At 38.1% G+C, this 26,649-nt stretch overlaps 4 protein-coding genes across 6 annotated transcripts; 2 read left to right on the forward strand and 2 right to left on the reverse strand.

The window, feature by feature from the left end:
* Positions 1-268: 268 nt before the first annotated feature.
* slc34a2a (solute carrier family 34 member 2a) lies at positions 269-9,469 on the reverse strand. The gene is made up of 13 exons (XM_044115350.1): positions 9,398-9,469; positions 8,619-8,655; positions 8,376-8,480; positions 6,130-6,258; positions 5,796-5,939; positions 5,579-5,690; positions 4,750-4,942; positions 4,284-4,379; positions 4,064-4,184; positions 2,595-2,762; positions 2,375-2,491; positions 2,156-2,280; positions 269-1,671 (listed from the first exon to the last, which is right to left on the reverse strand). Exons 1-13 carry the CDS (start codon positions 9,419-9,421, stop codon positions 1,105-1,107), a joined length of 1,938 nt encoding a protein of 645 aa, XP_043971285.1. The 5' UTR covers positions 9,422-9,469; the 3' UTR covers positions 269-1,104.
* Positions 9,470-11,212: 1,743 nt separating this feature from the next.
* Positions 11,213-14,289, forward strand: LOC122830195 (OCIA domain-containing protein 1-like). 2 transcript variants are annotated; one of them, XM_044115354.1, is made up of 8 exons: positions 11,213-11,579; positions 12,369-12,456; positions 12,551-12,604; positions 12,695-12,742; positions 12,928-13,057; positions 13,173-13,345; positions 13,805-13,969; positions 14,098-14,289. In XM_044115354.1, the coding sequence occupies exons 1-8, from the start codon at positions 11,529-11,531 to the stop codon at positions 14,133-14,135; spliced, it is 747 nt and encodes a 248-aa protein (XP_043971289.1). In that variant the 5' UTR covers positions 11,213-11,528; the 3' UTR covers positions 14,136-14,289. The 2 variants fall into 2 exon arrangements, with proteins under 2 accessions (XP_043971289.1, XP_043971290.1); XM_044115355.1 differs by having other exon boundaries at positions 11,373-11,579; positions 12,372-12,456.
* Positions 14,290-14,622: 333 nt separating this feature from the next.
* Positions 14,623-16,621, reverse strand: rhbdd2 (rhomboid domain containing 2). Its single transcript, XM_044115353.1, has 2 exons — positions 16,537-16,621; positions 14,623-16,360 (listed from the first exon to the last, which is right to left on the reverse strand). Exon 2 carries the CDS (start codon positions 16,310-16,312, stop codon positions 15,341-15,343), a length of 972 nt encoding a protein of 323 aa, XP_043971288.1. The 5' UTR covers positions 16,313-16,360; positions 16,537-16,621; the 3' UTR covers positions 14,623-15,340.
* On the forward strand, positions 16,460-25,390 carry utp6 (UTP6 small subunit processome component). Of its 2 annotated transcripts, XM_044115352.1 has the most exons (20): positions 16,460-16,604; positions 17,062-17,199; positions 17,677-17,761; positions 17,844-17,885; positions 17,969-18,061; positions 19,520-19,567; positions 19,658-19,721; positions 19,816-19,934; positions 20,033-20,110; positions 20,569-20,650; positions 20,786-20,867; positions 20,993-21,171; positions 21,309-21,388; positions 21,501-21,578; positions 22,186-22,365; positions 23,661-23,741; positions 23,901-24,010; positions 24,135-24,201; positions 24,393-24,465; positions 24,731-25,390. In XM_044115352.1, exons 2-20 carry the CDS (start codon positions 17,108-17,110, stop codon positions 24,883-24,885), a joined length of 1,788 nt encoding a protein of 595 aa, XP_043971287.1. In that variant the 5' UTR covers positions 16,460-16,604; positions 17,062-17,107; the 3' UTR covers positions 24,886-25,390. The 2 variants fall into 2 exon arrangements, with proteins under 2 accessions (XP_043971287.1, XP_043971286.1); XM_044115351.1 differs by lacking the exon at positions 16,460-16,604 and having other exon boundaries at positions 16,884-17,199.
* Positions 25,391-26,649: the final 1,259 nt, after the last annotated feature.

Genomic DNA, 26,649 nt, shown 5'->3' on the forward strand with positions numbered 1-26,649 from the left:
TTTATAAATATTTAATATCATTGTTCAAAATACATGGCTTTAAATTAAATAATAAACATATAAAAAGTTTAATTAGATGTAAAGTCATCCAAACTTAGTTTCTATATTCTTTGAATACAATAATTGTGCATTGTTAGATTGTGTTAATAGAAAATAATCTATCTTTTCAATTGCCAGATTATTAACACATTAAAATGATGTGAAATGATCTTTGTCTATTGTTGATTCACAGAAAAATAAAAGTATATAAAAACATAGGAATAAACTGAAAGATATGTGAAAAACTTTACACGTCATTGTCTATTTAGTATTTTCCTCATGTTTTTGCAGTTTAACACATTGTACAGCCTCCATGTAGAAAAAGCTCATGGCACATTTTGGAAATTTCACAATTTAACAGCATATTGTCACATAACTTACATAAGTTAGGTTTATGTAGCTACTCTCGATAATAAATAAAGATTATCTGAGTGTGCAATTCCAGGTGTGGAAAAAGATGTCTCAAGCCTCTTCCCCTTTAATACTAAGGGCAAGGGCAAGTAGGAATTATTGTTGGAGTTATCCTTGCTTTTATAGGACCTGTTTTGTATGGAACCTTTTTGAAAAAGAATTACAGACATCAAGTAAAGCATAAGTTGATGTAATATTATTTGCACAAACAGCTACAGGCTAAAGGTTTCTTCAAAAAAAGTTAGAAATCCCCTTTGGCATCAACCCAGGAAACCTCTGATAAGGCAAAAGGACATTGATCAGATCTGTGTCTTGTAAAACACATCAATGCTGTATGTTTTCATACAACCAAACTTCAAAAATGTAAAAGTGAAATCAGTCGGATAAAAGGCATAACCAGTGGAGCATACTGACAGACATGGGATGCATTGCATCTGCAATCTGTCAAACAAAACAAAAGTGGAATCCTAATGAATTCACTACTTCGATGAACCACAACCATCAACACTTCACAGTGTTTATCGTTTTTCTTTCTATCATTTTTCACTTGTAGATATATAATTTATTTTTTTTTTTCTGTTTGTTCATGTGCCATGACCACTGTTCCTCTACAAATCACACAAACAAAATCACATACAAAATAAATATTACATCTCAAAGTTTTGCTACTTTTAAAATATCCAGTTCTATCTTTATCTCATCCTCTACTTCTTTCTCTACAGCCATCACTGGATTATCATACGCTGCTTTGTGTATTTCTGTGCTCAGCTCCACAGATTCTTGTACTTCATATTCTTGATCATCATTTGAAACTTGGCAGCATTTGCAGCAGCAGCAGCATTTGGCTGTGAATGCTACAACCACTTTATCCCAGGGATCCAGGGAGTGGGCCCAGAGAGGGAGGAAGTCCCAGGATCGCAATCCTGCAGGCAGACATCCAGGTTTCCTTTTCTGCAGCACATTGATCACCACCACGATGATCAACATGACAACTAAAGGTACGCCAACACCCACAAGGACCTGCCAACCGGCCAGCGACAGGCTGAATATGAAGAGGGGTAACACGAAGAAACAGAGGATGATGTACACTGCAGCAAACCAGCGGTAGCTGGCGGTGATGTTTCCAAGACTTTTAGCCATCCGGATGGGGAGACGAGTGAAGGGAATTGGATACCACAAAATGATTCCAGAGATGTTGAACAGGAAGTGGACAAGGGCGATCTAGACAAATAATTGAAACCTTTTATTAATTTAATTTATTTTACTTACAAATAAAAAAGTTACATTCTTTCTATGCACATTCAGGTTATATGTGCCTGATGGAATGGTCCATTATATCCAGTGATTTCTGTTAAAGAGGTATTTCACAGCCATCAATCGTTAAAGCAGTAATTCAGATTAGTTCATTTGTGTGAGGCAAATGTGAAATGCCTGTTTTGTTTTGTAATATGCAAAATCAATACATTTCTTCTTGTTTCATTCTCTTTTGAAATTTTTATTTGACTTAAATGTTTTTCATATTATTTCAATTAGATGAATAAATCAGTCAAATGGTATTAGCTACATTTCTTGAAATGACTATATCTCTAGAAAAAGAAGAAACAGTTGTGTTCAATGCTACACCAAGCAAATAAAAAATATCTACAGTATAAAAAGTGTGTCACATAGTGACAATTACCAGTCATTTTGTGGCTGGTTTACTGACCTGTAGAGCATTCGCCAGTCTCTCTCCGGGACTGGCCATGGCTGCCAGAATGGCTGTGGTGGTGGTGCCAATGTTTGAGCCCAAAGACAGTGGATATGCCCTCTGTATGCTGATGACACCAATACCTATTTCACCAATAATTATCAATTAATTAGAATCAAACTAATTTTTAAATACCACTTCTTATGGCCACTTATTATAGTCATTAATTATTCTCACCAACAAGAGGAGTGATGGCTGATGTGAACACTGAACTGCTCTGCACAATGAAAGTCATTCCAGCTCCGACTATGATGGCGATGTAACCTGTTACCCAGCCAAACGGAAACGGGAAATCTGTGCACACATACACATGCACGCACGTGCATATCTTAATACTTTTAGCCAACTTATTCATGTTATTCAGCTGACTGGATCTCCTGAGTGTGACGTTGCTCACCGGTGTTGAGGATTTTCTTGATGACTGAAGCCACTTGTCCCTTCAGCACAGAGTTAAGCAACTTTACAATGCAGACCAGACAGGAACAGAGAACCAGCAGAGAAAGAGCCATCAGGATGAGACCCACAGCCAGATCAGACAGGTTCGTATTCACAAAGAGGTGATTACCTGCAAACACACACACACACACACACACACACACACACACACACACACACATGAACAACACGAAGGTGATGGCGTTGAGGATTTACATCATTCTGCTCTCAGAAGGATGTATATTTGTGATGATGCATCAAGAACACATTTTATGTTGCTTTATAAGAAAAATGACTACCTAGCAGTAGTTGAATGCATTGAAACATTATTTTATTTTTATGTATGTTGAATATAATATCTGTTAACAATGTCATGCTGCCCAATAATTTCCCTATTTTGGGGTTAATAAAGAACATCTTATTTTATCTTAAACAGTAAATGAACATAAGGATGCAGCAGCTGTAATGTCATATTACTGGCCATTGCTGATGTGTAGTGTTGTTTTTATTCTCTAAATAGGCTCCAGTTTTCTCATTTTAGGGAAACACTGCACAGAATGCTATAGTTAGGGTCCAGAAGTGGAGATAAAAAGAAGAAAAGGCAGCCAAAGAAAAAATACTTGAGGGACCTTCAGAGAGTCTAGAAAACTATTGATCAAGACCAGCTTAAAAGATTACAGGAATATCTGACTGTGCTGGAGATCAGGGATTATAAGGCACACAAATATGATGGTTAGGTATATTTTTATGTTTTACAGTCATGGTATGGTAGGTTTTTGGCAGACCTCATTTAGGAAAAACAAATAAGAATACATATTATTTACTTTGGTCTGCAATTTTTAAAAATCTAGTCAATTTCTCAAATGAATTACATCTTATCAGTAGAAGGTATAAAACTGACTCAAGTTTTGGTTGGATTTTTAAAAAATGGATAAAGCAGTATAGACATTGGCTCGGTGGGAGAGAACGTGGAGGTTCCCAGTTCGACTCGTGTGCCTGGCCTATCCCATTTGGCATTGAGCATCTGCCAAGTCTGTGTGCACGCAGCTGTGGTGTGGCAACACCATGAAGGGAGATGCCCAAAAATTGCAGTAACAAAGTAGTAAAAGCAGGCATAACCAATGTCTGGACAAAAGATATTTTTGCAACCCTCTTTTCTCAGTGATCTATGTTTTAAATGTTGTGCAAACAAGTGAATTCCAATGGTACTTAATTGATAAAGAGATGCAGCCTATCTGCACTGCAGTCTCAGTAGAAGCACAGTGGTTTATTATATACATCTGGTTGTATAATGTCGTTGTGATGTGACAACATGTAAAAAGTTTCAAGATCCATGAGTACCAATGCCTTCATTATATAACTGACTACACCACACATTTTGTAATTTTTCTTTCAAATGAGTGTGAAAGAAGAAAAATAGCTTTGTCTTACATTTCTTTATGTTGGACATTACAGACACGTTTTTCACTATTACAGTATAGTTGCCCTCAACCCAGCAGAGAGTTGGATAGGTGCAGTTCTGTATACCAGGAACTGTGAAGTTCTGCAAGACCTAAAACACAAACACAGTTAGACAGTAATTCATTTTCAGCGTGAGATTGTACACTGCCAGCAATTTGTAGCAAATTTGACACAGCTCTGTGTGTCTTACAGTTTCGTTTGATGTTTGGCACCATATTTTGATCATGCTTTTATTCCTGGCATCTGAGTCTCCAGTGGCAATTCCACCAATGACAGATTCATCCAGCTGAATCAGAAGAAAAGAAGTAAACAGTTCAAAGATAAAAGCACTTTACAGTTGTCTCTTATCATCCAGATAAAGTTGGGAACATGGAGACAACAACATCACAGGGACTACCAGTCCTAACTGCAGATTATAGAGTATTACTGTATGGAGTATTATTAAGTATCTTCCTCGAAATGTATCTTATTGTGACATTTTTGTATTTCAAAAAGAGGGGCACTGTTAAAGGAAATATGAATAAAAACACAGATAAACAATAGCAGAAGAGCCATCCAAATGTAATGCTGATCTCCTACACTTATCTTCTGACAGCTTACACAATGTCAAACCTATCTTAAGCCTAATAATTAAGATAACATTCGTGGCATCTCACCTGTATGATGGCCTCTGTGAGGACGTCAGTGATAACGTTCAGCAGGTCTGGTGCTTCTCCACTCTTGATCTGAAAGGAGTTGATGATGAGCTCGGTCACACGGTACAAATAACCGCTGGCCACTTCCAGAGGCAGCAGCACCAGAACAGAGAGCCAGTTAAAGAAGTCGTGCACGGTGGCCCCCGCAAAAGCCCTAAGTGCATGGACAGAAGAAATATTAGACTTCAACATTATAGCCTCCAAGCAATACAACTGAAATGATTATAATAGCCCAGCATGGATATTTGTATCAGTTGTATATTTATTTGATCATTTTTGTTGCTAATAAGACATTTGATCTGGTAGAGGTTTGAGTTTTCCATATGTACTGATTCTTTGTTCTTCAACAGAGGTTAAAAAGGATAAAAATTCCTAACCTCTTGCACTAATAAAGCTTTTCCCCACACAAGCACAAACATGTAAAAACCTAGCAGATTCACAGGTCCAACAAGACTTGCAACTGTACTTACAGAGAGAGCAATGCAATAAGATTCTTTCCACATCATTAATTATGCACCACTCTGACTTGATCTATGAAATACTTACAACATTTTTCTGGTTGTATTGTGACTAACAGTTCAGTGGGGTTTGTACAGTTCTGCAAGGCACTGCATGCATTTTCTGTTATCCAATTTGCTATTTATATTTGAAAAAAGGTCTTAATTGTTTTGTGACTGCTAAAGAAAAAAAAAAAATCAAACATCCTCGTGGGTGGCTAAGGCTAAAGTGTTTGCTATTTTTTTCAATAGTTACATCCCTCTGTATAAAAGAAAAATAGTCAAAATATTACCTGCGAAACGTATTGCGGTCAGCAGCCTGCGTCATGGCGACCAATGTGTTTGTAACAGAAGTGCCAATGTTGGTGCCCATGATGATGGGAACAGCCACCTGGACTGTGAGTACTGTCAGAGAACACAGATCCAGATCAAACCGTATCATCATCTATCCATGTGTACTTTTAACCCCTCAGCTATTTGCTGCGGTTGTTTAAAGAGTTTCATACTCACTGCCTGAGGAAACCATGCTGACAACTATAGAGGAGGAGGTGGATGAGCTTTGGACGAGCAGGGTGACAAGAACGCCAATGACCAAACCAGCCAGAGGGTTAGACAAAACGGAGTTCTCCTGAAAGATGTCGCCTGCCGCTCTGCCTGGACAAGACGAACAAGGGACCATCTCATACCTATTTTATAACCATGCTAAATACAAGTGGATGCTGGTCAGTCATTTTGATGTGTAGAAATGATTAGAAAAACAGAATTTGACTGAATTACATTTATTGTACAACAAAGGCCTTTTTTGCACTGCTTTTTGCAAGTTATAAGTTAAAAATGCATTTACCTCCAACCAGCTGGAAGGCTGAGCTGAGGATGTCGAGGGAGCAGATGAACATGTAAAGGAGCCCCAGCAGGATGATAAACTTCATCACTGAAACCAGCACTCTCAGCACTTTACCCTTGGTATCCAGCGCTGAAAAAAAAATGAATGTATGGGCAAAGTTGTGAAAAGTGACACAGAAGAATCTGGTTAAACATTGTTTTTTCTGGTGTCAGAAAAAAATCAATATTTTATTTCAGTTTTAATGACTATGCACAAAATTGGCAACAGAAATGTTGATGAGATACACAATCTTGATGGTGCTTTTATCTTAACTTTGGCATCCAGTCAGCAATATTTTTGACTCCCACTCAGCAGTTTCTCCCATTCTTACCATGGTCATATAATTTAGTACACCCATGCTTTCAGAAAGAATTAGGTCAAAGATCAATTTATTGCCCTCTAAGTGTTAGTGTGAAAATGTCTGTATTTTCTGCTCCTCTTGTATTATAATTCTATTGACTTCAGTGCCATTTGACTGCTGAGTCTTAATTTCTTGGAATTGATTATCTAATAGTTAATGAGTCTGTATGGTGTTATTTAATGCACATAGAAACAGATTATTCTATGTGTTCAAGGTTGATATATATATAGCAACTGAAACTAAAGCAACTTGTTGGACTTTGTTCACCACAAGTTCGATTGAAGAGCTCCCTAATCAACCCCTAATGTCTGCTAGTAGTTTATAAGATGTCTCAAATATCAATAAAGTGAGTGAGGTAATGATATAAATGATAAAAAAGGTCAAGAGAATTGAAGCCTATTAATAGAAAATGTAATTGCGAATGAATTTTAGGGAGAAACTTGTGGTATTGGCGATGTACATTTGAAACCATGGGTAATTTCCATATGCGTGACAGTACCAAGTTTGTCTGTTTAAACAATTACTAACCCCATGGGTCGTCTATAACTCATCCTGTTTAGAAAGGAGATTGGTTCTGATTAGATTAGTAACTTTACTTCAATATATTTTTAGTTAAGTAAAATTAAGAACTATCCATCCAAGAAATTAGAGTAAAAGGTATTTGGTAAAAAGGCTACATGAGTACTGAGTAGCTGATCAGAACATCTGATTTTATATTTTATAAAGTTATGTGCAAAGTTTGGTCATTTAAAGACTAAAATAAAAAAATCTATCTAAATAAATAAATAACATAATTACAAAATAGAAAATTATGGCAGAAGAAATGGTTTTCCAAGAATTTTAGCTTCAATGTAAAATGTAATTAATTAATACAGCAGGCATTAGAACAGGCTAAAGTACTTGCAATGATAATATGCACTGTATCTTTTTTACTTTTATATGTCTGTTTTATAGGCTCAGCAGATAGGAACTAACGTCAGAACAACATCAGAACAACAAAGCATTCAAACAACAATTCTCACTTGAACATGAACTCCAGCTGTGTGTCTGAATCTGGAGCAGGTTTTTTTTTTTGTTAGTTCTCTGTTGAGTGGAGTTGCTCACACTGTGTAGTGTATATAGATTTGTTTTTTTTTTACTGAAGTAAGATTATTTATACTTCAACTGAGCAAAAGTAATGAGCCACCTCTGGTTCTGGTTTTCAATTATAAACTTGTTTTGGTCCTATATTTATTAAAAGCAAAGAACCTTGTGAAGTTACTGACTGAAACACCATGTTCAATTTAAGTATTTCACTGAGTGGTTTTTGTTACTGCATAATGTTTATTTGTGTGTGGCTGGCTTTCCCAGCCAAAGCACTGGTGATAAGAAATTAGCCCTGGCTACAATCTGACATTGTGTTCATTACTATGTATTGTCCTTTTACAAATAAGTAAAATACAATACAAATGGGTGTTATAGTGCAGGAGGAACTGGTGATCATCAAAAAATCAGGCATCATGAGGAAAAAAAATGCATTGAAATATTTAACAAACATTAGAAAACATCATCCAGGAAGTTAAAGCACAAATTGGTTTCAAAACAAACAGTGACTGTAAACCTACAACTGATTTAGCAAAGAAGAAGCCATCTCTTCTTAGCTAAATGAATCAGGTTTGTTGTGCAAACCTGATTCATTTCTACCAGTTCTGTTGGGAGAAATGGCCCAAAATTCAAGCAAACTATTGTGAGAGGTTTGTCTATGAAAACCTAAAACCAATTGCCCCAATTCATACAGTTTAAAAGGCAATTTTACCAAACATTGAAGACAGGTATATAAATATGTACCTATATAAATCATCCTTACCTGACCATGGGGTCCCTGTGTCTTTCAGCTCAGGAAGATCCCAAGGGTCCTCTGGATCCTGCTCCACCAAAGCCAGAGTGGAGTGTGCAGGGCTCGCTTTGACATCTGAAACATGTAAAAGTCCAGATTAAATGAATGAGCCATTCCTATCTTTAGAAATCACTGTTTTACATGATTCTATTGATGATTACTGTCACAACAAATAAAAAATGTAACTTTTAGTTTTCTTTTAATATTTCTCACCTTGGTTGTCCTTAGTGTTGTTTTGTGTGTCAGTTGACTGAAAAAGAAAATAATACACATATCATGCTTGAGATCTATTGCAGGTGCAAAAATTCTTTTTGTTGTATCTTAACTTTCAAAAAACCTTCTTACTGTATGCAGCCAGTGGTATCAGGGTTTTTATGACACATAAACATATTTTTTACCCACAGTATGACATCTGTTGGTAAACTCTGCAGATGTAGCTACCCCTCCAAAACAAAATAAATTAAAAAAAGAAACGGCCCCTCCGACATACAGACACACACAACTGATCACATGCCATGTTATTGATCTTGTAGTCACATGCTACGGTTGCAGTAAAATTCCATTCACACAAATAAATACAGAAACAAAAGATTTACCACTGAATAAACTTAAGTCTTTATGAATTAACTCTTTGATAACAGACCTCTTCTACGTCCTATGAATTTTCTGATAAATAAATTTGTTCCCGTTAAGTTTCTCCAAGCAACTTAACTTCATTAAATAAATATTTCATTTATTTAATGAAACATTAAATAAAGGCTTTATGTGCTCATTATGAACTTTCCACTGGTAATTTCCCCAAATTTAATGCAATGTCCAGACAACGTTAGTAATATTAGTAATCTAAGATGCCCTATGCATTAGGAACATATTTTGATTCCATATACATCTACTTAATTTCTAAAATGTTTTCTTTTTATTGTGCAGATATTGCATGTTTTGTTTCTTGTGCCCTGTTCTTGTGATGGAAGATAGAAATATTCTCTGCTCACCTGTGGCACGCTGAGGCAATCCATGCTTCTTTAGTGGGAAGTTCACCTGGACTGCAAGTTTAGAAATGCTGCCTCTTTACAAATGAGGCATCAGAAGATGATTGCCCTCACATCCCTCCAGGAACACTTCCGTCTATTAGATTATCTGGACACACCTTCCAAACTTTGATTAACCTTACCTGTCGCTGGTGTAACATTTCTTCCTGCTCTGTCGCAATCCACTGCTCACATTGGACCCGGCCATAAGCCTGGAGCTGATGTGGTCTTCATGCACCTGCTGCTGGTAAACTTCAACTCACCTGAAATGCTTTGCAGATTTTACGCCCAGAATCTATGACTAGTTCTTCTTTTGTCCTGTGTGAAGAAGTGACCTTCTGCAGCCTTTTTCTGAGAAAACCCTTTTTTTTCCTCATCCATTAATATTCTGTTCTGTCAAGTACAGCATTAAAACGCTGGTTGACCCTTTGATTAACTGCGGGAGAGGATTGGGTCCCAAAGGTTTATCCACAACCTCATGGGAATAGCTGGGTTGCGGGAGGGGTACAGGATGTGCCCTGAATCAAAACTTGAGTTTGTGGTCGGGTCAGTGTTCTATTTTTGGAGTAAAAATCTATAGATTTTTATTTTTTTAACAGCAGTTACCCACTGGTCAATACTTCAGACATCAGTTGGCCTACAAACCAGCTGATAGGGGCTTAGAGTCAGTTCAGGTCAAGCTAATGTACTGGACTTTCCATGGATGTTTAGAAAGTTTTGAGTGACAGGCTACAATCCCCTTCTATTGCTGTTTTAGTTTCACAACACCTCGTGAATATTTTTTTTCGTGATTCCTATCCGTTCTAATATACTCTGGGTTCCTTATTTGTTTGGTGCACCATGCTAAAAATGCTTGTTCTTATTTCTCCACATTTCATCATGTTATTACCACAAATAATATTAATTTTAACAAGATTTTATGTGATGGGCCAACATAAAGAGGAGCTGAAGTGAAGCATTGGTTTGCAAATCTTTTGAGGGATGTTTCGCATTTTGAGACTGAAATTGACTGAATTTGATTTTTAGTAGTACATCAATCTAAGCTATAAATGAGGAATAAAAACTAGAATAAATTCCCTTTTTCTACACAGTTTTTACCCAGCATATCTCACAAAGCACGATCTTACCAGTATAAGTAACTGACAGAATGGTTTGCCCAGCTGACCCCTCGGTGACCCAGTGAGACTAATGTCAACACACATTATCCCAGATACCCCCCTGGGACTAGTTTAACAGAGAGCAATAATGAACCTGTCTGACAGACACAAATGGACAGAAAAGATGATATGTAAAATATATTGCCTCACACAGCATAATTCAAATTAAAATCAACCTCTCTAATTTGTTTACCCTACTTTTTCATTTTTTTGTTGTGTCTTGTAAAAATTTTAAAAGTTTAAAGAGGTTTTTTTTTTTAATGCAAGTGTAATTAGTGTTACTTTGCAAGTGCAAGAGCATCATCTAGGGCCCAAGTACTGCTATTGCACCTTTTAGGAAAGCAATCACACTCCATGCTTGGACTTTTGGTGTGAACCCTTATGTTCTATATCTATAGATATGGGACATAAAATTGTGGAATAATTTTATTTTTTGCATTTTGCATAAATTGTATCCCCTGATGGTTGTAGCCTCTTTGACTGGGATGACTCACCCTGCCACAAAACTAAAAATGGTTCAGAGTTGGTTTGACTCCAGACCTCCTAAATCTCAACCCATGGCAGTTTTGACTTTTTCCTAAGTTGTTTTGAAATGTAGTTGCAGTGTGTTCACAACCATAACAAGGCGCTAACTGACGATGTATGTTTAACTTTCAAAATAAGATACAACTGGAAACTTGTTTAATAAGATGCATTGAAATTTTTTTTCTTATTTTGTCCATTTATCTTTATTTTTCATTATCAAGGAACAATAGTGCCCCTTTTCCTAGTTGAATTGGTTAGATAAAGCCATGTTTTGTTTCTACTTCCGGGTTACATGAGCGTTGCAGGCACAATGACATTGTACCAAACACTAAAGAAGTCTGGCTGTTGTGTAGTTTCTACTTTGTTAAAACACATGCTTTGAAGAGCCAAGAAGTGCTTGCCGTGCCGTCAACATGTCTTCGAGTCATCCAGGGTTTACAGAGGAGCAGCAGCGCACAACGCAGGTAAACACGCACTTTATTTAAGCAGTTAGCCTGATGGCTAACTTTAGCTTCCGTTGACTTTGGACACAAACAGGGCTCTCTCCACGCTGTTTTAATCTCATCAGTCTGAGGCTGCAGCAGTCTGCTGATATCTGGAGCAGTTTAACTGATCGGGTTCATCTAATCTCATTTTATTTAACTCGGGGAATTCTCCTTGTTGAAAGTGTTCTGAGAAGATTTAGTCTATTGTAGAAATTAAATTGACCCCGAAGAAGAACATGAAGAAACTGCGCATCAGGATGGCCCTGCATATAGTTTCATCTATCTTTGTATCAAAACTGACCGGAATCCCAATCCCTACTTTTGGGGGAAAAGGCATGTTTCCACCATGTTTTGCAGTGTTGATTTGATTTGTGTTGCAACTTTTTCACCACACAAAGTGATTAGGGTTAGGGTGCGTATGTTGATCAGCTTTACTCTCACCTGGCTGAACATCTTCTGCCTCATACTTTGCTTTGGACAAAATGGAGATGGGACTTCAGGTCCATCACTGATAGCTATTTTGTTGACATATTCTCCCACCTGAGCCGTGGGTCACTGCAACTCCTCTGTCACCATAGGACTCTTGTCTTCTTCTCTGATTGACCCTCTCCTTGTCCAGTCATTTTAGGTAGAAGGTCATGTGTGTGTGGATAGGTTTGCAGTTTTGCCATGCTGTTTGAGATATTGTAAAGTTTGGATATTAATTTATGTAGCGATAAACTAACAAGGGTTACATTTGATTGCCTCTAACATTCATGCAACCATCAGCAGGTGCCACTGGGTGTAGACTACATCCCCACAGAGGAAGAGAAGAGAGTATTGAAAGAGTGCAACCGTGAGAGCTTCCTCTATAGATGTAAGTTTAAATAAGAAATCAAAATCTTTTCAAGGTCTTCAGCTGCTTTTTGCCCATATGAACTTTTACAATAATATTTTCCTTTCTTTCACAGCGGTGCCCTTCTCTGTGGTCAGCATAGCGATCACTCAAGCCCTAGTTGCCAGAGGTAATTTGCATCCCACCGTAAAATCACATTCATATGTCAATGTCATGTCAGTTGAACCTAAACGTTACATGGATCTGTAAATGTTTGTAGGAACTCTGTCTCCATCTCCGAGGTTCGGATCTTTACCTAAAGTGGCCTGTAAGTTAACGCTTCTTGTGTCTGAGTGAAAACCTTCATATGTTGGCTGAAATTATCGCGGGGGAAATGGTTAATTGTCTGACTGTTGAAAGTAGAAAGTACTGAAGGTTTTCAGTGTTTTTCAAAAATAAACATGTTTTTTTGTTTCTGTACAAATAAGCCTCTGCATATACTTCATCTTCCAGTTGCTGGCTTTTGTGGCTACATGGCTGGGAAGTTGTCATACATGAAAACGTGCCAGGAAAAGTTTAAGAAGCTGGAGAACTCTCCTCTGGGAGAAATCCTTAGGCAGAGGGCAGGGATGCCGCCGCATATGTGAGTTGGACACATAGCGGGCGGCAGCCTCCTTAAATTCTATGACTGTTTTTGTCTCAATTTTTGCTAGCGACAACCTCAGTAGTCACTTTTGTTTGTTTGCTTCTCCTCACAGCCCCGGTGGTCCTCAGTCAGAGCTCAGCGACCCAGACAGGCCGTCGTTTGACTCCATGTTCCATCCTCCAGATGCTCCCGGCGCAGCGTCCAGCCAGACCAAGGATCATGGATATGGATTCAGCTCTGACCCTCCTGGTCAGGTGGACAGAGCAGATGACTTCAGGGCTCCAGGTACATATTAGAAGAGCCATTGTTCACCTCAAACAAGAGGTGAACAATTTGGCACGTTCTGAAGTCGTCTTCAATCAATCAAATTTTATTTGTATAGCACATTTCAACAGCAAGATATTTCAAAGTGCTCTGCATCATAACAAACACAAAGTCATGCAACATGGAATCAACAATCAAAACATTACATTAAGTCAAGTGCCATCATTAGATTTGTAATTGATTACATTTCAAATACAACTCTATCTTTAGTTTTATTCAAATAAATTTTTCTTTAAGCAGTAACTTTTTAAAATCTTGTTCTTTCCAATACCAGTAAACGGCAAACGCCTAACAGCAACCGCTAAAATTTCTGCATGTGGTGCACAGCTATTATCACTTTACACAATTAGTTGTCAGTCAGTCATAATTCAATTTTGATTGTTTATATGATGTAAATCTCTTTGTCTCTGTTCGCCTCAGTACAGTCGTATTTGGAGGAAGACAGAGAACCTCAGAAGAAATCGATCCTCTATGAGAACCTGAGGCTCAAAAACCGGGAGAACTATGAGGTGACGCTCACTCAGAAGGCTGACGCCATGCTCAAAGCGCCCACAGAGAAAGACCCAGAGAGAAGCAAGAAACAGGGTGAGTGGCTACAATTGAAAAGTTGTAGCAGAAAGTACAGTAATGGAGGGAAAAGTAAAGAGATAGACATGCATAGTTTGAATGGGAAAGACTAAACCTTATCATTTTCGGTATTGCTTATGTTTCAGTGAAGAAGAACATCTACGGAGACACATGGGAAGAATGAGTCCTTCCATTGGCCGGATGATGTACTTGTGCTCTGACATCATCAATAACAGTGTGATGTAGGGCTCTCAGTTCTTCCTGTTATTTAGCGTTTTTGATTGAGTTTGTGATCAATGTGACATTAACAGTGTGAATTAAACCAAACTGGTCGATGACTTACTCTAATTTGATGTTTTTATTTGAGTTAATTTTATTAAACAATATCACATTATATAAAATAGATGCATCGTTAGATAAACAGGACAAATAATCTTTCTTTTAAAAGTTTTTTTTTGGGGGTGCTCAGACAGTTTTGTTTTAGAGGTTTGTTGGAAAACATCACTGAACAAACGGCATCAGGAAGACCAAGGTACAGTTCACAATTCTGGGAGTTGTTTTTTTTTTCTTTTGGAAGGCATTGTAAAAGGCAAAAACTTGTCCCACAAAGTGGGTCCTTCAATGCGAATGATTTTCAGCTGTTTGAAAATAGCAGCTTACCAACTATACTTTCAATACAGTGTTAATACAATGTATTTTTCACAAGTTTTAATTTTAATTGTTAAAAAACTGATCTACATGTTGATTTTTCTGTTTTGCTCCACAGGAGTGTCTATAATTATCAGTAATTTCAAAAATATAAATAAATGGTGTTACTATGTGCATCTCACTTTTATAAGTGGAATTCTAAAGAAGCCTATTTCAAAGAAAAGTATGCATTTGTGCTGCTATGCTGTGCCATGCAGTCACTGTGGTATAGTGACCTAAAACTGTAGGTTTTTTTTTATCATTATTTTCACAGTAGTGTCACAAAATATCATGAAGAAATTCCATATTGCCCACCCACAGGTCTGTTCACCCTGACACTTTCTCTTGCATTTCCCTAAAAAGATTTTTATTTTATTTTCATGGATAATTTTAGTGGTTTTGAAACGATGACATTTTAAAACCTTGATAAATTTAACTGCCCCGTTGCTGTGAGTAATTACAGCCTGATACTTTTAATTAGCTATGTGATCACATTTACAAGTAGAGGCCTTTTGTAATATACATTTATTACAGTAACCCCCCCCAAAAAAGCATTTTTATAAAGAAACACCACATTTAAAAAAGGTATTAAATATTAAAATCATAACCATGTTTACTAAGTCCTTCACTTTAGATGCTGTAACATCTAAGAATGAAACACAAAGAAGTGAGAGGACTCGTTAAGCAAATAAAAAACCACAACTACTGCGTAGGTCCATGACTATGACTGTGGCCATGGTTACAACTATGTCCCACAATTTGATCTGAGAAATGTCCATGATTGTGTCCAACACTGTTTGATGAAATAAGTCCGTGAGGATGTTGAGGTGGTGTCAAGCTGGCTGAGTGTGGCCAGCCCTCATATATCGTAGCTGGGGTGTGAGTGGTGGTAGTGCTGGGCAGCGGTGCATAAGCTTGAACCGGGTACGATCCAGGAGTGGGATTTATTTGTGGAAGCAGAGTCTTCCTCCTCTCCTGCGAGGATGCAGGGACGAACATGACACCGCTGATGCTCCTCAGCAACTTAAACAGCAGAGTTTTCTCCAAAACTGCAGCCTTGGACTCAGACATGTCCACAGGAGACAGCCAGCCTTTCCCATGCACCCAGCCTATCAGTATGGCAATAACATTGCAGAGAAGCACACTGTGAGGGATGAGGGCCGAGCAGATGATGAGGAGCACCCAGGGGAGGGCAACTGCAGGAAAACTGAACCCACAGAGAAAACCTTTGGTCATCTTAGTATGTAGGGTGGTCAGAGCCACACAAGCCAAGACCACTGGGAGCAGACCCTCTGTGTGCTGGCTGGCATCTTGCAGAAGATCCAAGAAACTGTAAATCACACCAGTAGTGGAGGCGAGCAGGAGGAAGATGAACAGGAAGCGAACCGTGCCGAAGCCTTTCTCCACACTGCCAGTCAGAAACAGCAGAGCAGTGATGCTCAGCAGGAGTTGAGGGAGGCTTCGGTGGTGAAAGGGGAACAGGAAGAGGCGGTGGATGTGGCCGCTTTGGAAAACTGTTGCTCCGATGCTGAGGCTCTCCTCCGGCAGGCTGAGATAGGTCCGGATGCCAAACAAAACGCAGGAGAAAAGGGCCACTACGAGAGCTCCACTGGTGACAACAGGAGCGACATCTTTCATCACTCTGAAAAGCTCATTAAAGCTTTTAGCTTGCATCTCGAAAAAAACAAAAACAACCAAAACAGAAACAGCGCAGGAAGCCCGCTGAATAAGAGAAAAGCAGAAGCTTAGAAGAGTTAAAAGACTTCTCTGGCTTCACACTTCCGGAACAGGAAGTGTAATTTTTACATTATCGGGTTTCCTTTTGACTTAAAAACAGCGTCTGGTGGGTGAACAATTAGTTTACAGTCATCATATTACTCTGTTGAATTTTTTTTTACCTTCTTCTTGCTCAGTCGGTCCTCTCGGGAAACCCAAGAAACCTGAATGGCTAGTTCAAAATCAGGAGGTAACTATAGCAGTCCTATAGCAGTACTTTCACAATAAAATCTTGCGATGAGTCCTTCATCTTCAGCCTCCATTAAGACAGAATGCTGGTAATATTCAAAACAAAAATACTGAAAAAAAGAGAAAATTTATAGAAGGCAAAGATCAAATTTTCCTTTTGTAAAATTGTAAAACAGCTACAGAAATTATTTCGTATATTTTTTATTTATGTTAAATATTCTGTCTATTTCTGGATTTCAATGTCCGTTTTTCTGTCTATTTAGTTAGTAAGCTAGTTAGCCAGTTAGTTCGTTGGTGACAGCGGAACTTTCTGCTTCACTTATTCACGTTCCCAGTCGGACCTATTTGCGGATGTAACCGGATAAGCCTCCGATCACAACTTCCACACATGTGTATGTGGAGATTCCAGTGTGTTCGATTTCAGACTAGTTAGGATAAAGTTTCTCGTCTTGGTTTAGTTTGATATCAGCGGTGTGAGGCTGCCGTCCTGGGCTCGGTGAAAACATGGCGGAGGTCGTTCAGCAGCGGATCGAGGACAGGATTCCTGAGCTGGAGCAGCTGGAGAGAGTGGGACTGTTCACCAAGAAACAAGTCAAGTACGAAATGAGGCTTAAATGCTTTTGGGAAACTGTTCAGTTGAGCTCATCTTTGAATGAATCTGAATCAGGATGGATGATTTCAGTAAAATACATCCCAGTGTGGAAATTTAGTGATGTTCTTCCCGTACATGAATGAAACAGCTTTTAATCATAAACAAGAAAACCTATTAATCTTTTTTTTTACTCTTTTTCTCACGAATATTAACCTGTACATGTCATTTCCTATTTGTGTGGTCAAACACCTCAGTCTTTGACCACGATTTAGAAAATAAACAGCTTAAAATTAATTAAATAAACGGGTCAAAAATAAGCTTTATAAATTGCCCTAACTCGATTGTAAATTTATGAACTATGGTTAAAAGCCAGAGTGTATGCCAGGAAACCAACCAACTGAATACCAGTTATTATAAGAAGAGTTCTGCATGAAACTGTGCATTGTGCAAAACTGATTGTTTTTATATCTGATTGATTCAGATCTATAATCAAAAAGGCAACAGCTCTTGAGTACAAGCTCCACAGGCTGATCGTGAACAAGGAGGACTTCATTGCATACATTCAGGTAGAAGCTGGTCTTTATGAGCTGGGTTCTATATAAGTTTTTAAAGATCAGACATCTTATTCCTGTCTTTTTGTTGTTGCAGTATGAAATCAATGTTTTAGAGTTGATCAAGAAAAGAAGAGCGGTATGTAGCTGCTGGTGATGCTACAAAACAGATGATCAGAAATGGAAAAAAAGTATTTTATTACTTTCTGTATTCTTTTTCAGCACATACACTATCATTTCAAACGAGAGGAGATTGAATTCCCCATCATTCACAGAATAAATAGCATCTTCAGAAGAGCAACAAAGAAGTGGAAGGTTGGTACTATTCACACAACTCTTCTTACTGCTAAATTATGTTTTGTACTTTACTCCACTAGAAATGTTCTACATGAATCACAATTTTAAAAAGTGTGTATTTATTATGTCTGCTTTCAGCAACAACCCAGTTCCTCAGATATGAGTAGGAAAACATTTTAGCTCCTGTCTCTTTAAGATTCTTGCCTAATCACGAGCCCTCTTCTGAAGGCGTCCAACATTACACATTCAGGGCAATAGGGTTTAAGATTTTACAGATTTTATTAAGTATAACTCTATGTGAAGAGTCCATTTTTACTGTGTTGATCCTAATTTCTGCAGTTACCACTAAATTCCAGAATTTCAACCCAAATTGTAACAGATGGTGACCCAGTCTTCCCTTATTAGTGCCGGGAGATGATCCCAGTTTGTTTATTCGCCTGTTTTTTGAGAGCTGAGAGTTGGACTCTGAGAAATGTTGGAAAATACTCTGATTATCGACAACTTGTGCCTGGAGCTTTACAAGTTGAACTTGGTTGAAGTCTTGGTACAACTTTTTCTTCCTCATTGCAGCATTCTGACCATCCCCACTCATAGATTGCATCAGCATGCTTCACTGTAGGAAAGACAAAGGATTTGTTGTTTCTCTCACATTTTCCTGTCTGAACAAAATGTGAGTTGTTTCTCACTGGAGGATTCATCAGATAAAATAATTATAACAAGTCTTCTGCTATTCATCCTTGTGCTTCTTCCTGCAGATTTTCTTTTTCATTGATTTTTGTTCTTGGACAGAAGTAGCTTTTTGCTGCTCTGCTTGACAAAAAGGCCTTTGTAAAAAAGGTTTTGCCTCACTACCTCCAACATCAGCTGCTGTTGTCGATCAATCTATGCAGCCGTGGCAACAGCTAGTAGGAGACTGTCCTGGCATTCACTGCACAATCTTTGTACTTTCTTCATTGTAACTTTTCTTTTAGATGCCACATTCTTAGCAGCACTTCTCTTACAACACAATTTTTCTGCTAAGTGATAATGAAGGCTTTTCTTTTAGGTTTAGCATAAGGGGCTTATATCTCTTAAATTGTAGGGAAGATTTCTGTTGAATGGTTATTTGAGGATTTTTAAGGTGACTCTTTTGGTCTCTTCATTTAAAATAAAACCAGATTTGTTTGTGTTGGAGATGGAAGTTAATGGCTAGTCCCACGGCGCAATCCTTAGTCATCTTTGCATTGGACAGACACTTACAGAAAGTGGATCTCTATTTAGACAGAATATTGAGTTTGGAGGCAGTGTACCACTAATGATCTTCCTGTGTGTAACAAGTATTGAGAATGGAGCATTTAAAAAGTGTTTCAGGTCAGAGCAACTAGCAAAAAAAATGAACGGGTCAGAAAGGCATCAAAATAGCTTTCACTCAGACTTCTATGAGATTTTTGTTTTGTGTATCATTTCATCAATATTCTGATGTCTTTTTATGACCAGGATGATGTGCAGCTGTGGCTTTCACATGTGGCTTTCTGCAAGAAATGGGTATGTAGAGCTCTCTGAATCTCTTTTCATATTCACGCAGTCTATGCCTGTTGAAACTGCTATTAACTTCTGTTGGGCTTCTCTCATCAGGAAACCAAAGGTCAGATCAGCAAGGTGTTCTCAACCATGTTGGCTATCCACCCTGACAAACCAGGTAAAGAAAACACAGCATCAATGCAGAGTCCCAATATTGCTTGATGGTCCATGATATGAATTCAGAAGAATTGAACTTAAGATTTTTACGCTAGCATTGTGGATCATGGCTGCCAAGAGTGAGCTTGAGGACCGAAATTCCTCTGAGAGTGCCCGACACTTGTTCCTGCGAGCGCTGCGTTTCCACCCGGACAACAAGAAGGTCTACCAGGAGGTAAAGCGGGGAAATGGAAAAGACCCAAGTGTGTGAATGCAAGGATGAGTGCAATTTCTGTGGTGTTCTTCTGAATTCTCCCTCCTTGTGTGCATCAGTACTTCCGTATGGAGCTACTGCACTGCGAGAAGCTGAGGAAGCAGAAGGAAGAGCTGGAGAAAGCCGAAATGGATTTGGTGAGGGCTTTATCTTGCTAAAGAATCTCAGCTTTTCAGTTTCTGTCATATTACACCTACATGTAACATTTTTATTGGGACTTGTGCGATAGGCCGGCATAAATAGTTCAAGATTGGAAGTGAAAAGCAAAACAATAAATAAAATTACTGAAAATTGTGCCATGTCAATATATTTAATGGTAAAGTTCTATTTGTGTAGGACAGCCTTTCACTGTAATTACAGCTTCAGGTTATGTTTGCGTTTTGCACATAGAGACGTATCTGTCCATTTTTCTTTGTTAACCAGCTGTATTAATCATCTGTTTGTGTTGCTTTATTACATAAAACCCCAAAAAGTGACAGTGACATTTGTGTTGTTGTGACGGTTAAAAACTTGTTAGGTTGGAGAAATGTTGCAAGGCACAGTAGAGCCTGTGACCTGACATGCTGTGTCAGGATTTTCTGTTGATACCTTCCAGGGTGAATATGAGTTTTCTCCAGAGATCCTTAGTGGAAAACTGGCAGAGGTTGTGTACAAAGATGCTACGGCAAAAATCAAAGGTATGATTTATTTTACTCCTCTGTAAAAATGTGTTAAATATCCAATTAGTAGTTTTAGTTAGTTTTTATTACTTTTTATGACTCAGACTTGAATATGAACAAGGATTTATTTGTTGTTGGCATTGTCCCCCACAGAAGCAGAATTTGTAATCTCACTCCTGAACATAGCAGCCATCTTTGATTTTACCAAAGAACTTCAAGACTCCATCCTGCAAGAGTAAGAAGAAAACATAACTTTAGACGTGCTTATTTTTTTCTTTACCATCTGTCCGAGATTGAATAATTGAACTCCAGCAGCACTCCATGTTCAGGCAGCACCTTTCCTGCTTCCTCTATTTGCAGCTTGCAGGCCAACTACACAGAGGACAGCCTGACGTGGGATTTCATGGCTAAGAGGGAGTTGGAGGCCCCAGGGGTGGATGAGGAGCTCCCCACCGCCAAAGGCCGGGCCTCGGATATTAACCGCAGAGAGGAGCGCTGCTGCCAGGTCTATGAAGAAGGCCTCAAGAGCCTCAACACTGGTTAGAGCACTGACAAATTATGTTATCAGCAAAATTATGGTTGGATTTTTCTAACATTGTACGTACACTCTTATGTTAATACCATTACCTCCACTTACATGTCTGGATAAGAAATTGCTGCTTTTTTTTGCTTTCAGAACCGATGTGGACTCGCTATGTTGTTTTCTGCTTGGAAAGACTAAAGAGGAAGACCAACGTCCAGGAGCTCAAGGAAAAAGTAGGGAAATAACAAATTGTACTTTTAGTTCTTATGTACCATGAAGTTACAGAGGGTCAAATATTTAAGAGGTGGAGGACTAAATTGCTTTACTTGTTTATGTTTGTCACAGAGGCAAGAGAGGCTGTTGGAAGTTTTACAACGTGCCCATGACTCCTCACTGCTGAAGGAGAATTTTTACAAAAACTGGGTAAGACCCCTGAATATTCATTCATTGATGCTGTTGGCTTCACTGTTCACAAATTATGCTCTTAAAGCAAACCATTTTAATGTAGGTCAGCCTTGATGCCTGTGTTAAAAGACTTTAGAGCAATAATTTGAAAAGCTTGCCAGATTCATAGATGTACCAAAGAAATAACAGTGAGCCAAGAACGGAGCCGTGGGGAACTCTGCACGAAGCGTTCAATAACTTGTTTTTCCAAATAACGCCTCAAACAACATATCTTTGTTACCCCCAGTGTTTTAACATTGTAACTTCTTTTTTAGCTTTCATGTAGACTGGCTAAAGTTTTTGTTAAAGAAAACTTTTACCTTTTGTCAGATTAAAACTAGCTTATTTACAAGTACTATTTGAAGGAGGATTTTAGACCTAGTTTTGATTTTAAGGTTGGTAGTTGAGAGTAGAGCTTTACAGTTTATAATGTGATAATGCATTGAAAGCAATCACAGTGCAAGTGTAGCTAGGAGCAGAAATGACCCCAGTGTTTTTGATGGGTAGAGATTCTGTAAAAAAAAAAATAGAAGAAATACCCAGAAAAGATGTTTAGAATCAAACCTGATGCTCTCCGCGTGACCAGCTGGAGATCCTGCTGTCGTCTGGGGATGCCGAAGCGGCAGCCACCCTCGCCTTGTCGGCCACGCAGCGCTACAACCAATCTGTGTCCGTCTGGAGTCTCTGTCTGCAAACGTTAATGCAGCTGGGGTGTGGAGACATGGCCAAGCTGTTCCACGACGCTCTGACACATGTTAATCCCAAGGTATACACACAGTCACACATACATCTAAATAATTACGGCAGTCTTTATTTCTTATTCTCATCTGGTTTGATCATATCCGAGGCACACACAAGCTGTTACAGTAACCAGTTTAATTGCCGTCTCTGGAGAACAGAGTCACACACGTTACCCACTGGCACAGTAGCATAAGTGGGTCATCTCCTTGGCCCAATTAGTCTCCACTCCATACCGTCCACTGCAGCCTCTGCCTGTATGTGAGTCAAACGGAGGACCAGCTGAACATTAGCTGTCGAGCATAAATGCAACACGATCGATTATTGGTCCATTTCTCCTCACACGTATGCTTTAAACTTAATCCAACACCTTGGTGGCTGTCTGCAAAATAGCTGCTTGTTGTGGTGGGGTTTCCCAACTCTAGCTCTGTAAAGTAGCTGCTTGAGGAGGATTACACATTGCTCATTATGCAAGTCTTTCCTCTCTGTTTGCTAAAGTGTGGAGTAGATGTGTAAACCTACAGGGTTTGGGTTTGGTATGTAGAGTATTCCAGTGTGTTTATTACAATAAATAGTACTCTGCTTACCCTTATAATATAAATACACAGTTTTTAAAATATAGAAGTCAAAGTTTACATTTATTAGAGATTACATAAATGTTAGTTACTAAGTACATTGATTGCATCAAGAGATCTGAAGCAAAAAGAATCATTTATATCTTAAAAATATGTAAAAATGAGTCTAATTTAATCTGGGACTGCTTGGTCACACCAACAACTTAAAGGAGACGGTCCACATTTTCCACATCTTCTTTCCAGATGTGTAGCATACATGACTTATTATTGTTCTGTCAGCAGAGATTCCCACTGGAGCTGTGGGTCTCTGCAGAGCCTCCAGAGTGGCCATCAAGTTTTCATTGGGATATAGTGTAGAAAGTCCTGCATACATTGTAAAACATTCCCCGGGTTAAAAGAAGCGTGTTCAGGAAAGTGGTATAATGTCTTTTTATTCTGGTCTTTCTGAACTTAAAGATGAATTTGTGTTGTTTTATTATATTTATTTAACATTTCCTACTCTAGTTTATTTAAAGTACAATGAAATTAATTCATTAAATCATTCTCAAAATCCTAAATCAGATTGTAAGGGTTTCCCCACTTTTTCCCCCACTGAAAAATTATATTAACATTTTTTCATGAATTGCTTTAAAATTGACTAACATATCATTTTAGAGTAATAGAAATTACTCTAAAATTTTCATTAAGAAAGAGTTGTTCTGCATTTTATGTAAGCTTGTGGTGGTAATATTCAGTTTTTTTTGTTCAGGAGAGTCTTCCACTATGGCAGCTGCAGCTTCAGTGGAGCATGGCCAACCAGAGTGCTGAGGAGACGGAAGCAGTCTTTAAGGTAGCACAATCCTCCCCCTTAGCAAAGGGGCAATCCTGAAAGAGCAGCATGTTGGAACGGTTTTTTTATTTCAAAAATTGGACACAAAGTCCTCCTTTGTGAATTAGATTACATTGACATTTTGCAGTATTTTCAGACATTTCATCTCTTTGCTCTCAGAGGGGTTTGCTGTCCTCTGTCACGGCTATCTCCATGGAGATGAAAGAGCTCTATCTCGATTGGTCTTACTCAGTTGGAGGATATAAGAAAGCCAGAAAGACCTTCACAAGGTAGTGTGCCTCTCAAACAAATAAAAACTTAGAGGCAGGGAAAAATAGTGGAGAATAATCCTTAAACATCTTTCATGTTTAAAGACAAATTGAAGATTGCTCACGTTTTCCCTTTCTTCCGTAGTTTACAAGAAAATCGTCCGTTGTCTAAGAGGTTTTTCACCAGCATGATTCAAATTGAGAAGGAACAAGTATGTATGACAAGCATTTTGTGGTCACCTTGCTGCATTGATGCAGTCAACTATTTTCCACTAATAATTATGTGTAATGTTCTGGTTTATAATTTGTATAAAGAAGAAGAACTGAAAGGAAAGAAGTGGTTTACTGATTCCTTGGGCCAGCTCTGATTCCAAGTGTGTGAATAACTTTATTTGTCCTGCAGGAAACTCCGAAGATTAACAATCTGAGAGATTATTATGAGAGAGCATTGCAGGAGTTTGGCACTGCAGATGATGGTGAGTCCAGGTTGAAAAACCAGCAGAAGAACTGTTAGTTAAAAACGTTTATTTATAGCTTCACGTTAAATAGAGACAGATGAGTAACGTCTCTCCAAAAACTAGAGAATTTAAAAAAAACAAACAAAAAAAACATTTGAGCAGAATTGGCTAACACCAAGGCTTGATTTAAGGACCAAGGGGCATTACATTTGACACAAGGTCATAAACTTCTCAAACAGTGCTGTTATGTTTAAAATGCTAAATTTTCTTTTCTTTCCCAAAGACTTGTGGCTGCAGTACATCCAGGAGGAGATGGGAACGCTTGGCCAGCCAGAAAACTGTGCAAAGATCCACTGGAGAGCCATGAAGTTCCTGGAGGGGGAGAGCGTGGAGAGATTCACCTCCAAATACACTCTGTTTCAGACCGGACACTTGTGAGGGGAACTGAAAGATGCAGCCTAACATGCCAAACCACCACATCTGCATGTATTGAACTGGTGTTACGCTAATAATTACTTAAAACATTGTAATTTTGCAAAAGATTAGAGATAGGTGCGTGAACCAGGTTGAACTGGTAACCTTCCACAAGTATGTCTGAATATGGACTTTATTGGCCTTTAGCTAAAATAAATCAAGAGTTTTACCCCAAGCAATCTCCTGAAATTTTGTCATTTTCAACACTGCTATATCCTTTTTTTTATATTTAAGTGGTTGTTAGATGTAATTCGAGTTCAGTGCCTTCTGTGACCAGAGTTTCACAAAAGTATAAATGAATTATGTGCTTTTCAAATTTTACTTTGGGAAAATTGTGCAGCATGAAAGAGCCTGTTGATTCTTCTTTATGGTTCTAGTTATGTTCCAGTTAAAGAAGCCAGCAATTCATTTGGTTCTGTGAATTCTATGTTTTTTTTTTCCACAATACCAACTTTTATGGCTGTTCTATTAAAAAAAAAAGTTTGATCTGACTGTGTTTTCTGATCCCTCTAGAATACCAGCACATAGATCTAGTGTTTGCCTTCACTCTAAATATTCTCATAGAAGTTGCAACCTTTGAATGTAAAAAAAAAATAAAATAATAAAAAATCTGTTTAAAAGTACAAACCAACCTATATAAAACATTTAAATGGCAATAAACTTCTATATTTAATTACAGTTTTTAAGGACACTTAAAATTAGTGGCTTATTTTTACCGCAGTGGCACCTAAAGTCTTGCTTAAGAGGTATACAATGTTTATGGAAAAAAAAAACATACAATAGATCTTCATGTTCTATGCAACATATCAAACAACATATAAGAGCAAGTAGAAAATGCATTCAGCTGATGTAGAACAGCTTGTAAAAGTACTCAGTTTAAAACTTCAAATTTCAAAACATTTTAAGCGGTGGACCACCACAAAATAGAGCACAATTCTAAAGTGGAAGTAGGTTTTCAAAATGAACATCAATGCCCCCTTTACTATGAGTAGAGAAAACCCAGAACAACCATCAGCCTCCATTAGTGACTGAAATTAGCAAGTTTTGTAAATCTTCATTAGGGTTATGGTCATGGGAGTCACATAAAGCCTCAGCTCAGGTAACAAAACAACCAGACACCAAATGACAGTCTGGAAAACTTTACAGTTTGAAATACAGCTGACCCAAATTAGTCCAGATGTGACAAAAGTAGACACTCAAATGTCTAGAATGTTACAAAAAGTAGAAAATGTGAGACATGAAAAAGACCTGGGCCACGTGAAACACTGAACTATACATCATAATGGCACGACCGGGTCATAGCAGCATCATGGTGTGGGGTGTTGTTCTTCAGCTGGGACAGGAGAAGTGGATGAAATAAAATACAAGGCAATGATGGAGGGCAATGAGAATATTTGTGAAAAACTTGGTACCCTTTACTTCCTTCCATCCACTTCACAATTTTCACTACATTGTGCTGGTCTATCACACAAACCCCTGTTAAAATCCAGTGATGTTGGTGGTTTGATGTGAAAATGTTACTATGAAGCACACTAACAATTGTAAAAAAAAAAAAAAAAAAAAAAAAAATCACATTTCCAACATAGTGGCTTGAAAAGAAATGTGACACTAGTACTTTTGAAGTGTCATTTTGTTGTAAAAAATTCAATAGTTATTCCATGGAAAAATTAAGAGAAAATATCTTAAACCTGCATTTGTTACTATAGCTATGTTTAAGAATAATAACTG

Source organism: Gambusia affinis, linkage group LG04, assembly GCF_019740435.1.
Source record: "Gambusia affinis linkage group LG04, SWU_Gaff_1.0, whole genome shotgun sequence".
Classification (NCBI taxonomy): Eukaryota; Metazoa; Chordata; class Actinopteri; order Cyprinodontiformes; family Poeciliidae; genus Gambusia; species Gambusia affinis.